The sequence below is a fragment of the Ctenocephalides felis genome, unplaced genomic scaffold (genome assembly GCF_003426905.1).
Source record: "Ctenocephalides felis isolate EL2017-DRISC unplaced genomic scaffold, ASM342690v1 CF-g0.4_SCAFFOLD_01170, whole genome shotgun sequence".
NCBI classification, from domain to species: domain Eukaryota; kingdom Metazoa; phylum Arthropoda; class Insecta; order Siphonaptera; family Pulicidae; genus Ctenocephalides; species Ctenocephalides felis.
Genome location: NW_020537324.1, coordinates 84,562,918 through 84,578,397, shown reverse-complemented (window position 1 = coordinate 84,578,397; position 15,480 = coordinate 84,562,918). Strand labels below are relative to the sequence as shown.

The 15,480-nt window shown below is 30.9% G+C and overlaps 1 protein-coding gene across 1 annotated transcript in view; it reads right to left on the bottom strand.

Annotated features, from left to right (window-relative positions):
- LOC113367844 (basement membrane-specific heparan sulfate proteoglycan core protein-like) overlaps nt 1-15,480 on the bottom strand; it is a 111,981-nt gene that overhangs the window by 46,503 nt on the left and 49,998 nt on the right. Inside the window, exons 6-7 of the mRNA XM_026609421.1 lie at nt 2,601-2,711; nt 2,256-2,389 (exon numbers count right to left, since the gene is read on the bottom strand). Coding sequence (XP_026465206.1) covers nt 2,256-2,389; nt 2,601-2,711 — 245 coding nt within the window. The remainder of the gene's footprint in view (nt 1-2,255; nt 2,390-2,600; nt 2,712-15,480) is intronic.

Below are 15,480 nucleotides of genomic sequence, written 5' to 3'. Positions count from 1 at the left end.
CTTTATTTTGACATATTTTGGAAGATCTAAACTTTTTTTCAAAGCAATCGTACTGCTTTAACTGCATAAAGACGAAATATAAAAGCGCGTAAACGCCGCGTCGCCGTCTAACGCGTAAACATTGGTACGGAACCCATAGGAATGTAAACAAAATTTATACTTATTGTTAAAATCTCTATAAAATATCTGATAATTTGATGTGCATATGTCTAATGATCATTTTTGACCGCCAAATGGCATTTTTTTTTACTTTTTGCATTAGATCTCCAAAACCGTTAAACCTGCCTTTATGAAAATTTGATCTGTTCTTCACCTTGTCAATATAAGTAAAATGTTTTTTGAATTATTAAAATCGGACGCTCCGTTCTCTTAAAAACTGAGTTACCGTTTTCGGCACTTTTTGCCCCGTATCTTCGGAACGGCTGGACCTGCCTTCGCCAAAAACTAATCAGCACGTCTCCTTATCAATACGAATCGAATGTTTTATGAATTATTCAAATCGGTTGATCCGTATTCCCGAAATCGTCGACGAAAATTTGTATCCGCACACACATACATACTACACACACACACACACACACACACACATACATCCATTTTTTCTAAGGTATGCCAAAATGTTCAGAAACCTCTGAAACGTAAAGATATATAAAAATTTTCATTTTCGATTTTTTTGCGATTACTAGAACTTACCCTACGGAAAGTTAACTAGTGGTGTATGGCATCGTGCCTTAAGGCAAATTGAGATCTTAAGAACCTTTTTTTTTCAATATATTAATGACGTGTTTGGAAATGTAGTAATTGAAATTGTTAAAAAAAATTGTATCGGAGTATGTAAAACAGTTTATGGACAATCTTAGTAAATTTTATCTAGTTTCTGTTAAGCTAAAGAAAAAAAAATGTTCCGAAGGAAGTTTTCAATTTTTTTTTAACAAAAGTAGAAAAATGTCCCAAGTTCATTTGTAGAAAATTTGTATAATATAAGAAGCCAAAGCAAACTAGTTTTATTCCAAATGTTTGTATTGAACTTTATAAGACAGTTTACATAGAATTTTAGTAAATTTTATCTAGATTCTTATAAATTAATTAAAATAGAGTGTCCGAAATGAAATTTTTAAGTTATTTAAAGAAATATCAAAAAATGTCCCTGATATTAAACAGCAAATTTGTACATGACACATTAGCGAATTCAACAATTTTATATTCAAAATTTTTGTACCGGAGCATATTAAACTATTTATATACAATTTGAGTAAATTTTATCTAGTTTCTGGTAAACTAAAGAAAAAAAGTGCCCACAACAAAAATTTTAGGTTATTTGAAGGAATGTAAAAAAGTGTCCCAAATCCACATATTTTTAGTGTAAATATTCAATATGAGTTAGTTAAACCCATTTTATTCAAATATGTATAAAAGTATATAAGATAGTTTATAAGAACATGTAGTAAATTTTATCTAGTTTCTGGTAAGCTAACTAAAAAGAGTGTTTGCAACTAAATTTTCGAGATATTTAAAAAAATGTATGAAAGTGTCGCATATTTATATGCGTGTCAAACCTGAATAATATAAAAAAGGGCGAGTCAAATTGCTGGAACATCCCGTACTGTAATGAAATATGCGTGAAATTTTAAAAGTTTTCAAATTTATTATTACAAATAATGTAACTTTCATTATTTGAGCACATCAAATGTAAATCATAAATCAATTTATCTCCAGAACATTTACAATTGTCATTTCATTTCGAATTCAATTTCAAACAAAAAAATAGTTGTCTAATTTACACGAAATTGAAAAAGTGCTCCCGTACAGTTACAGTCTAAGCGCATTTACAAATAATTCTGTGCAACATTTTCACTTATACTGTGCTTGGCGTGGCGGCATTTTCACATTTTTCAATAGTTTTCTCACAAAATTGGAAAAGTGCCCCAGTACATAAACAGTCTAAACGCACTTGGGTAAGCATTTGTACCAGAGTGGCGCTTAGAATGTGCTTAGCCTGGGTAATTTTTTGAATTTTTAATCCAAAAAATTACAAAAATATTTTATGGAAAATAAAAAAATATTTAATAATTTTTTATCCTCAAAGGCAATTGTTTTGTCAATACAAGCAGAAAGTTTTTTAGATCATTCAAATCGGATTTCATCCCTTATTCAGGCATCTACCAGGTGATTTACCAAAACTTCTGGGTAAAGTATCAATTAACGGTGACCATTTGGATTTTTTGCAACTTAATAATAAAAATGCTGATATTTACCGGTTTTTGTGTAGTTGTATGAGAGCAGTACAATTCATCCTTTCCATCAGCACAATCGGAGTATCCATCACACTTGACATCATCAGGTAAACATTTGTTGTCACACTCGAACTCGTAGGGCTCACAACGAACAGCTGGATAAAAATTAATAAATAAACAACTTATATTCACTAAAACTAAAAAAACTTGTCGCAACAAAAAAAGTTCTGATTCTGAAGTTTATCCACTACTAAAATTTTAGGATCTCTGTCCAAATTATTCTATCCCACTTCCTTCTACTAAGTAAGTTTTTACTATATACAATTTGTTTCAAAAGCTTCTAAGCGTGTTGAAAATGTTACGTACGACAATCCTGTTCGTCGTCTCCGTCAAAGCAATCTTGGGTTCCGTCGCAAACTTCCTCACCGGAAATGCAGACGCCATTTGCGCAACGGAACTCGTCGGCAGAGCAACTTCCTGGATAGTTGATAGATTGATCCAGATCAAGAGGCAAATAGTAGATCGATCCAGGCCAAGATCAAGAGGCAAATAGTAGATTGATCCAGGCCAAGATCAAGAAGCAAATAGTAGATCGATCCAGGCCAAGATCAAGAGGCAAATAGTAAATCGATCCAGGCCAAGACCAAGAATAGTGGCAGTGTTTGCGATAAGCAAGAGTTGTGTGAAGGTGCAAAGCAGCAGGAAAATATCATAACAAGGAGAAATAAAAATAAGTAAAATAGTTCAAGAGGTATATATGAGATGGATAGAGAATGTGAGTTGAAGGGGGATGAACAAGGTGAGGTGAATGGAGAGTTGACAGTGTTGATTGTAAATGAAAATGCAAAAATTGGAAGTAAGGATGATGCCCCAAGGCAGAAGAGTATCAAATAAAGTGGTAAATGGGAGTGAGACAAACAAGGTAAGATGGATGAAAAATTGGCAGTGTTGATAGTAAGTAAGAGTGCAAAAATTGGAAGTAAGGATGATGCCCCAAATTTGATAAATATCGAACAAGGTGACAAGTAGAAATGGGATAAACAAGGTAAGATGGATTAAGAATTGACAGTGGTGATAACAAGTAGAAATGATCGGTGATGGCAAATAGAAGTGCAAGAATTAAGAACAAAAGTGATATCCCAAAGTGGAAAAGTATCAGATAAAGTGATGAGCAGAAGTGGGATGAGCAAGTTTAGGTGGATGAGGAATTGACAATGTTGATGGTAAGTAAGAGTAGTGCAAGGAGTAGAATTAAGAATAATGCATCGAGGTAGATTAAGTATCAATTAAAGTGATAAGTGGAAGTCAGATGAACAAGGTAATATGGATTAGGAATTGACAGTGATGATAACGAGTAGAAATGATCAGTGATGATAAATAGAAGTGCAAAAATTAAGAACGAAAATGATGTCCCCAAGTAGATAAATATCAGATAAAGTGATAAGTGAAAGTGGAAAGAGCAAGATTAGGTGGATAAATAATTGACAGTGTTGGTGTTAAGTAAGATTGATCATTGATGAAAAGTAAGAGTTCAGTAAGTATAAGTAAAAAATTATGCCAATGTGGATGATTATGATAAAACAAGGATCATCACATGGAGAAAGTTGTGACATCCAATCAAATAAAGTTATGACAAGGTGGTGCAAAATGAAGTCACAAATTATTTGACCAGGTGAACAGATAAATAACAAAGTTGATAAAATAAGTATTTGAGAATTTTGGTATACATTGTCATGAGAACAGTATATATATATATTGATGCAGGAAAATATCATAGCAAGGAGAAATAAAATTAGGTAAAATTGTTCAAGAGGTATATATGAGATGGATAGAGAATGTGAGTTGAAGGGGGATGAACAAGGTGAGATGGTTAAAGAATTGGCAGTGTTGATGGTAAATGAAAATGCAAAAATTGGAAGTAAGGATGATGCCCCAAGGCAGATAAATATTAAATGAGATGATAGGAAGTAGTATGGACAAGGTAAGATGGTTAAGAAATTGGCAGTGTTGATGGTAAATAAGAGTGCAAGAATTAGAATTAAGAATAATGCCCCAAGGCAGATAAGTTTCAAATGAAGTCGTAGGTTGAAATAATGAGAGCAAGGATAGATGCATAGACAATTGACAATGTTGAGGGTAAGTAGAAGTGATCAATGATGGTAAGTAAAAGGGCCAAATGATGTCCCAAAAACGGATAAGTATCAGATAAAGTGATGAGTAGAAGTGGGATGAGCAAGGTTAAGTGTAGAAGTGAGAGTGCAGTAAGTAGAAGCCAGGAATATAATATCAAGGTGGACAAGTATGATAAAAAATAATCATCACAAGGAGAAGGTTGAACATAAATTAAAGTTGGTGACAAAGTGGTAGAAAGTGAAGTGGAAAATTATTTAACCAAGATGCAACATGTGGACAGAAAATTGACAAAGTAGATAAAATGAGTATTTGGGCGTAGGTTTGGACGTTGTCATGAAAATACATCATTTTTCCATGATATTTTTTGACCAGGATGATGTATGTTGTATAACATTAGGTGAATAGAAAATGACATTGTTGATGATGAGTAGAAGAAATGAGTATTTTTCAATTGATGAAGAGGAAAATGTAGTAGAAATTTTAACCAAGATGTAATATTATTTTTTAACCAGTTTCAAAAACATTAGGTAAACAGATTATTGACATCGTTGATGATAGACAGATAAGATTAGAGAAGAAACAATATTGGTTAGTTTTGGGAATTAAGGTGGTTGAAATAAATAAAAAAAAGGATCGAGGTTGGATTATGATCCCAAAAGTATTTAAAAATGGTCCAAGAAAAAGTTCAAGGTTGATTTTTGAAGTTATTAGCAAAATTTGGCCACAGGACAGTTAAAAACAGGAATTTCATATGGAATCAACAAAGATTGTTATCACAATAATGATTTTTAGCAAAATAGGATTTTATGGAAAAGTTGTTTTTCATTCAGATGATGCAAGGAATATTAGAAGCATGATGGTATAATATAAATTTAAAGCATAAAGATGTATAAAATATAAGCATAAACACAATGTACATATATTGTTCCAAGAAACCCCAAAAGTACCATAAATAAAATTTAGTAAAACCAAAGTACCAGAAAAAAGAAAAAGTAGGAAACAAGAACCGTAGACGAAAAAAAAGAAAAAAAACAATTGGATTAATAAACACACCAATAAAAATTTTAATATGTATATACTTCAAATCTAATAAACACTTCAACCAGAATGAAAACTACCAAAAATTTAAAACTTGTGTAATTAAAAAAATGCACTAAATTTCAATTCTAAAAAAAATATTGGAATAGTTTATGGACTTACCGCAATCGTCTTCATCGCTTCCATCAGCACAATCGCGTCTCCTATCGCAACGCTGGTAGTCAGGGATGCAACTTCCATCACGACATCTGATAAAAAAATAAAAAAATATAAAAATATTTATTTGTAAATTGAGGAGGAGTATCCTAAGCTTCAAATTGAGTGCCTCAAAATTTATGTAAGAACCTTATAACTAACAGTTTTATACCAAAATGTATAAAAGCCATCTCCAATTTTAATCCAGACTAACATATCTAGTGACTAATTAATGTAATATAAGTCTTTTACCCCACCTGAATTCGTTACCATCACATCCAGCATGTGGTCCAGGAGTGGTATGATCAGTTTTTGCACATTGCTCAGGACTTTCATCAGAATTGTCTGCACAATCCCTGGTTTGGTCACAAAGGTATTCTACGGGAATGCAGTCACCAGATTTGCACCTGAATTCGTTGGCTGCACACTTGTTGTCTAAGGATTTGCGGATTTTTTGGAGGAAGGGGATAGAAAAAAATAGATTAGTAAAATAAATATAAATGATCACTTGAATGTAACTAAAGCTATAATTTTAATCAAGTTTCACATTTGTTTGGTAAGATTTTGTAGAATATGTAATTTAGCGAGAAAATAAGTTGGACTGTCCTGGTCCTGGATAATATCTTACCTGGTAGATGAAAATATATATTTTTAATACCCAGACGTGTAGTGACTTTGTGGAAAAATGTTCATATGATTTTTGGGAAAAAAATAAAAATAAACTGATCGTTTTTGGTAAAAAAATGTCGAAGTTTCTTATAAGAATTATATAATGACCACACCAAAAATCTAGGTCACTTATTGTTGAATCCAAAATTTGGCCAGAGTTTTTTTTTTAATTTCAATATTTATTACAACTGTTAAATAATTAACATCTAGTTATATTGATAAATAATAACAAATTTAAATAAATAAGAGTGCAAAGGATAGAATTTACATAAAAATAATATCCGTAATATGATGATGTAATATAAAATAGAAGCACATAATAATAAAAATAAAATTAATAAATAATATAAATAAAATTTCTGAATAATAAAATAATATTAGAAAAATAATAAAATATAACAAAATAACAGTAATAGAAATAGTAAGATAATAATAATAATAATAATAATAATAATAATAATATCAATGTTAGCGTTTGGCCAGAGATGGTATATGATCCAGACTAGAATTTTTTAAGTCCAGAAACTTATTTTTATATATAAACAGTTGTACCAAAAATTTTAAATAAAAAATTAGAAAGTTGAAAAAATTGAGTATTTTGATAAAAAAGTCACTACACACATCAATTTAAGATCAAATTTAAGAGACAGGTTTGGATATAAAGGACAATGTCTAAAACTAAAATCTACCCACAAATACATATACAGGATATCCCAGAACTCAACGTCAACTCAAAATGGATAGGATTTAGTGTTGATTGTACCTATCATGATAAAATTTTAAAAAATTAACGCAGTTAGAAAACTATGAGCTTTTGAGTACAACCAAGAACTTTGTGATCATTTATTGGTTCTAACTTCCAAAGTAAGTGTATTTTTTTTTCTATTTTGTATCATTATAGTTCATACAATGCTATCATCCCCTTTGACGTTGAGTTCTGGGACACCTTGTATACACATAAATTTTGTAAACATTTGACTTATTCATCAAATTAGATCACCCAAGTCAAATATTTACCAAAACTTGTACTAAACATTCAGACAACACTAAAACATCGATTCGATACATTGATTAAATTTTGAAAAAAACAACATTGATGATGATGAAAAGCACATCTAACATCTAACGAGTAAAGCCCAAAAACTTGAAAAAAAAGCCTAAATAGAACCAAATGATGAACGTAAAGCTTCGGCAATAAAAGAAATTTTGAGCATGCAATTGAAGATGAAGTTAAAGTTCCTGAAAAAAATATACCATATGTATAAATGTCTTATTGCTAAGTCTTATTTCTAGTCATCACACACACACATGTGGTCTTATATCTAAATTTTATCCTAAATTTTCCATTCCTCACCACAATGAACTTCATCGCTCCCAGTATCGACACAATCTCTTATCCCATTGCAGACTTTGTATCGTTCTATACAATATCCTTCCTCACACCGATGTCCAGTTGGACCACAAGGACTACTTTCCATAACCTTTGGACCATCCTTTTCCTTCGAAAAATTATCCTGGTAACCAGGCAAGTATGCAGGAGTCGGCGGAAAATAAGATTTGGGAGTTGTCGGAGGATATGGGTAACCTGGTTCTATTGATTTTTTGGTGGAAGAATAAGGATCGTAGGGGATGTATCCTGATTTATCAGTTGTTGTGATTGGTATGAGTGTTTTTGCTGATGTATGAATAATGCCGTAAGGATCTATGAAGGGTTGGTCTGGGATAAAGTAAGTTTTTGGTGTAGAACTGTAAGGGTAAATGTAGGTTGTAGGACTAGGGTTGAGATCAGAAGAGTCTACAGGGTGCATACTTGTTTGTTCAGGGTAGTAATTCGGATCCAAAGGATGTACTCCCAAGTGCTTATCATAAACGTCATGATAGTCAGCACCGGCGTCAGATGTGTTTTTACTACCATAAGGATCATCAGTGCGTCCATAATCATCATCGTACTTCTCATAAGTATCATCATCTCTATCCAAATCGTTTGCAGACTTTCTGTCATTGTTAGAATTATCATAACCCTTTTCAGCATGCTGGTCGTAGTCATATCCACCAGGTCTGCCTTGAATTTTATGCCTATCTCCATCCAAATGTGGTCTAGGTGTCACCAAAATAGTATTGATGCGATCCACTATTCCCAAATTGGGAGCTGATGTTGTCACCCTGGGTTGGCCGTAGTAACCAGAAGTGGCAGCCGATGACAGATCTAGGTTATGTACATTTTTATGGAATTTGATGGAAATTGATGGAGATTGTCCTTGCACCGGGGTTTAAGGGATTTATTTACAGATACAGGAGACTTATTAGATAAGGTAGATATTTTTGCATCTTGTATTAGATGCAACTAAAATTTTTACCTAAGTATACAGTAATAAATTTCTGTACATTATCCACAACCTATCTCCATCACTTTAAGGATAATAAAAATACTTGGGCAATCAATTCATGCCAAATTATTCTGGTGCATCTCACAGCAACCAAGGACAAAGTGCTTTATATCATACTTTATACATCATACATCATACTTTTGATAAAAAATCTTGTATAGATGACCAGAAATTGATAAAAGTGCTGAAATCGTACTAAACTAGTGGTGTATAGCATCGTGCCTTAAGGCAAATTGCTGGAACTTTCCGTACCGTAATGAAATATTCGAGAAATTTTAAACGTTTCTTACAAATACTGTATCTTTCATTATTTTTGCTATCTTGTTATATCTGAACAAATCAAATGTAAATCATAAATAAATCAATTTATCTTCAGAACATTAACAATCGTCATTTCATTTCGAATTTAATTTAAAAAAAAAAAAAAAAAAATAGTAGCTCCCGTATAGTCACAGTCTAAACGCATTTGCAAATAATTCTGTACGACAATTTCACTTATATTGTGCTTTGCTTGGCGGCATTTTCACATTTTTCAATAATTTTCGTTTTCATAAAATTGGAAAAGTGCTCCAGTACATAAGCAGTCTAAACGCACTTGGGAAAACATTTGTACCAGATTGGCGCTTAGACTGTGCTTAGCCTGGGTCATTTTTTCAATTTTTTGTCAAACATTGCCAAATTAGTAATTTTGATCACCACGATGATGCCAATTATGAATTTTATAGAAGTTGAATTTAAAGATTCAAAATTGCAAACAATATAAGAAGAAACTGGTGGCTTCTAGAAACTGAAACTATTTTTTGAACAAAAAAGCTAATTGAATTATCTATAAATTTATATATATAACAGTTCAAGAGTATTAATATGAGTAAATGTTATTTTATTAAATTTAAAAAATAGTAACACTATGTATAAATTTGTTATAGACAAAATTGCTGCATGTAAATGTTGAACAAAATACTTCGAGTGTGAAGTTCGCACGTTAAGATTTGAATTTCAAATTACAATGAATTAACATAAATATTACATATGGACATTAAATTATTAAATATATAAATCAAGATATCAATTTATTAATATATATTTGAAATAATATTGCTTATTATTTAATAATTAAAATTAATCAAAAACAGCTAAATCTTTTATTTGACAATACAAAATTACTGCACGGAAAATAGACACAAAATACTTCGTGTGTGAAGTTCGCACGTTTACATTAACTGTTAGGATTTAAAATTCAAATTTCAAATAAGTTTAAACAACTCCTGCCAAGTTCAAAGATAAATTGGATATATTTAGACAATAATTTGGAATGCTTCAATTTAAAAAATGCTGAATTCAAGGCAGAATGTTTACTTTTAAGATGATCAATTGCTAAAACTAACAAGCAGATAGTTTTTGGCACCATGTTGATGTTAATCAAATGTATTATAGTAGTTCCAAAAAAGATTTAAACATCTGCTGATGGATTTTGACTATCTGCTGGTCTGACTGTCCTTGGTCGTCTATACAAGTTACAATTTTTAAAATAAAGCAGAAAAATCTTAATCTTAAATCTTAATGCAGAAAAATCTTACTCCTCAACCACATACTTAAATACATCATACAATACCATTCCAATCAATCAAAGTCCTTAAAAATAACTCCTCAATCATACCATTTAGATTTGTTAGTCAAAACGTGGATAAAACAATGTGTGTGTTGGTGTCATGCTATAAAAATAAATTTTGGAAAAAATAGATATAGAAAGTTGACATTTTATCCAACTATCTGGTATTTACCATAAAACAGGGATAAACTTCTTAGTAATAGTTGTTACCAAAAAATCGCAATTAGTCATTTTGGAGTTGATCTTGAACATAAAATTTATCAACTTATCAACTTATTTATATGAGAAGATATTGCTCCCAATATTTATCACTTTATCAGAAAATTAGATACATAAATTTAATGATAATATCCAAGAAATGAAGAAGAAACAGCTGTTCAAACAGAGGGATAAGTTCACCCAGAAAGTTTGTTTTTAGCCCCAATTTTATCCAGGATATCCATTCCCTCTGGTTCCTGAAACATGGTAACCTCCCAACATAAAATTTAAGAAAGAAAGGATTTTAAGGTACATCGGCCCACAAAAACACACAAAAAATACCTCTTCTTTCCGAAGACCATTCTCCAGTTTTGTCTATCAACTCGATTTCATCACTATAAGGCTTCGTTGTCAATTTATATTCATTCAAAGGCCAATTATCACCAGTTGTCCTTAAAGGATTCTCAGTACTATCATCATGGTCTTCGATTTCATTACTGTCTTCGACAACTGGAGAAGATTCTTGTGATAAATCTTCTTCGCTATTTTTAGGCTCCTCACTAGATTTTTTGGTGTCGTCTGTAGTTTTGGTGTTACTGGAACCCCAACTTGACCAAGGATCCCACCAACTGCTTTTGGATTCTTTTTTATCATTGGTATCAGTTTTTTCGTCGCTAGTTTTTTTGGTATCTCTCCAAGATTCACCAGAATCTTCTTTGCTAAATTTGTCGTCATCCCAACTTATACCTGACTCTTGTTTTTCTTCACCACTAGTATCATCAGTTTTTTCTTTGCTGGTTTTTTTAGTGTCCCAGCTACCAAACCAACTAAATCCAGTATCTTTTTTATCACCTTTGTCAGTTTTTTTGGAATCATCTGTCTTTTCATTGCTGGATTTTTTGGTGTTCCACCAAGATTCACCAGAGTCGTCCTTGTTAGATTTGTTGTCATCCCAACTTATATCAGATTCTTTTTCTACTTCATCACTAGTTGTCTTGGTGTCATCAGTTTTTTCCCTGCTGTTTTTTTTAGTATCCCAGCTACCCCACCAGGAATCCTTTTCCTCCTGGCTTTTATTTTTTACAGGTTCATCCTCGTCATCAGAAGGAATTTCAATGTCGCCTCTTTGGTTGTATTGGTCGTTTTTGGGTTTTTTGGTGCTTGATTTTGATTTTTTCTTAGATTTGGACTTGGATTTCTTTTTGTTGGAATACTCTGACCATTCTTGTTCGAAAGAATTGATGTCTTCAGAGCTGACGACGTTTTCTTTGACTTCTGAAAAACCGAATTTGATGCAAATATTAGGATCCATCAATTTTTATTGTCCAAAACCGTTTTGCATTTAATTTTGTTGACACCAATGTTTGGCAATTCATTGTAAGCATTCCAGGAGCAACCATTTTTTGGACCAACAAAGAAGATCATTAATTATTTTTTGGGCAAAGTTTGTGTCACATTGATCAAGTTTTTCACCCAATGTTTGGCAATTCATTGTAAGTATTCCAGGAGCAACAATTTTTTGGACCAACAAAGAAGATCATTAATTATTTTTTGGGCAAAGTTTGTGTCACGTTGATCAAGTTTTTCACCCAATGTTTGGCAATTCATTGCAAATATTCCAGGAGCAACATTTTTTTGGACAACAAAGAAGATCATTAATTATTTTTTGGGCAAAGTTTGTTTCACGTTGATCAAGTTTTTCACCCAATGTTTGGCAATTCATTGTAAGTATTCCAGGAGCAACAATTTTTTGGACAACAAAGAAGATCATTAATTATTTTTTGGGCAAAGTTTATGTCACGTTGATAAAGTTTTTCACCCAATACCAAATTTTTAACCAGATGAATTCATATTTCATTGATGATAACCACCAAGCCAATTATTTTGGACATGATCAATGATATCCAAGATGGCCAATGCATTTTTTGGGCAATTTTTCCCATCCAGGTTGACGATGATCAGTAGAACCAAACCAAAATTTATTGGACATGATCCATTACCAATGTACCAATTTTATGTTTTTTTTTTTAAATTCATTAATTAATTTGGATATCAGCGATGGATTTTAATCAGCATGATTTTTTTGGCATATTTTTTACCAATTTTTACCAATTGTACCAAGTTGTCGTATGGTTGTGTGCAATCAAATATTGTTGTTAAAATAAGAACAATGCAGAAATTAGTATTAGTCGATGCTACATGATAAAATACTAAACTAAATACTAAAAAAAATGATAAAACTAAATCTACTGCTTTGCTAAAATGCCATTAAGCCATTTCAAAGCTGGTCATGCTGTCAGTCAGTGATTTCCAACCTGAGGGTCGTGGATTTAAAAAACAAACCACAAACATGAAAATGGTGTCTCAGAAATAAATGAAAAAAATTTGGTAATATATTATATTGTTTGAAAAAATCCAAGAATCCAAGAATAATCTTGGAATTGGTGTCACAAAAATAAATAAAAAAATTTGGTAATATATTTTAATGTTAAAAAGAATAATTTGTTGTACCTTTTTTCTTAAAGGTTGGAAACCACTGCTAAAAGCTGTATGGATTTGCAATAACAAAAGCTTGTTTAAATTTTCATAAAAATAATGCAAAATGCTGACAAAATTTAATGTATATATATAAAGAGGTAGAAGTACAATTGTGTATATTAACCCTAAACTAGGTGTAAGTGGCATTTTGCCTTCCGGTACGTATGAATCAGTAGGAATTGAGATTTAGATATGCGAATGGAATTTAAATTTAAAATTTAGTATGCAAGTTTATTAGGAATGTAGGTATACAGTTTTATTGATAATTTTATCTAGATTGTTTTGTTCCAAGACAAAAATTATGTATCTTTAACCGAAATGAAGCTATTTACAATTACAAACTGAGAGAAAGTAACTTTTTAATTGTTGAGTTTTTTGCAACAAGAAACATTTTAGGTCTTGTATCTTCTTTGTATATTTTGTTAAAATAAATCTAAGTACACATTTTTTTAGTTAATTTTATCCAGATAATATCTTTCTAACACTATAATAATCTATCTCAATCCAAAACAAAGTTATATAGAAAAAAACTGAGAAAATGCCAGTTTTTAGGCATCGGTTTGGAATAAACCGTAACTCTGTCGAATTTTTTACGCATTGATATTTTTGTATCTTCTTTATTTATTAGATTATTATAAATATAAATACACAGTTTCGTGGCTAATTTTATCTAGAATTTATGTTTTTAAGACCACAATTAGCTGTCTTAATCCGAAACCAAGTTATATACACAAAACTGTGCAAAATTTACTTTTTAATTGTTAATTTTGTGGGTCGCTGTTGACTTTAACGCATACATACTATTCATATCCTTGTATCTTTTTTGTAGCTTATTTTTTTATAAATCTAAGTATACAGTTTTATAGCTAATTTTATCTAGATTCTTTTTTCCTAAGACCAAAATTATCTATCTCAATCCAAAACAGAGTTACACACAAAAAATCAAAAAAATGTATTTTGGCTTGACCTCTTTTATACCATTGTACTTCTACCTTCTCTAAATCTATTCAAGGACTATCACAATTTTTTATAATTATATTTTTATGAAATTTTTAAAAACTTACCGTCGCAATTCCTCTCATCACTTCCATCAGAACAATCGGAACGTCCGTCGCATTTTAGACGATCATCTATACATTGAGAATTGTCGCAACGGAATTGGTAAGGGCCACAATCACCTGGATAAAAAATAAAAAAAATTTAAAAAAATTGACAAGTATTTTAATTTATGTATATATCTCGCAAATTGGCATATCACTTTATAGAAAAACCTTATACAGCCCGATATTTTCACCCTCCTACTATAAACCACTATTCTGTATTACTTTTCATATATGATTAATTATAGATATTTATCAGTTTATTTTCATTGACGATATTTTTACATTATTGAGAATCTGAATTTTTTCACATAACCTTTGGCACGTTGTTTTATAAATTTTACATCAATTTATCTCGTAGTTACCAGAAACAATTACAACTGTCATTTTGTCAAAATTAACTGAAATTTCTAAAATTTTAAAATGAACTGAGAATTTTAAGATAGCCTATAACCTAAGTTGAGTATAAATGCACACAGTAACCCAAAAAAAATTAAAATCGGTTCAGTAGTTCGAGCGTACATCGCGGACGAACTTTCTACATAAAATTCTTCTGTGCGGATGTATGAATGTAAATAATTATAAAATTATGGATAAAAAATACAAAAAATTAAGAAAAATTAGGTATATAAATTGGATGTTGAGATTTTTTTTATAAAAATACCTTAATGTGATACAGCCCTAAATTTTTACCCGTCTACTAGTCTTTATAAATGATTTTTTGTAGATATTTATTAGTTTATCTTCATTGAAGATATTTTTACTCGTACATTATTGAGAATCTGAATTTTTTTCACAGAAAAAAAATGATTTTTGTGAACAGTTGCTTACTCCTGGTGTCGAAAATAAATACAACCCTAATTTTTCACATTTTGAAAACCCTTGGGCACATTTTTTTGTAAATTTTAGATCAATTTATCTCGCAGTTTCCAGAAATATTGACAAACTGTCATTTTTCAGTGTTTAGTTTTCTTAAAATTTATAAATGACAAAATTAAATAAATTGGGCAATTCTGCATCATCAAAGATTCTGCTATCATAACATTATTCTTTGGTTGTTTACATGTAAAATACGCCTGATCGTACAGCAAATAAATAGACATTTTCATAGTTTCACTACAAAGGAACAAGCATAAGATAGTTGAAAGTTGTAAGAAATTCATATATTTTTAACAATTAACTGAGAATTTTAATATAGCCTATAACTTAAGTTGGATTAAAATGCTCAAGTTAAGCCAATGAAATTAAAATCGGTCCAGTAGTTCAGGCCTACATCGCGGACACACAAACTTTGTATATAAAATTCTTTTATACGATGTATGAATCAAACTCCTTCTAAACGTTATTCGAATTTTGATAAAGCTTTTTGAAGTTTGTTA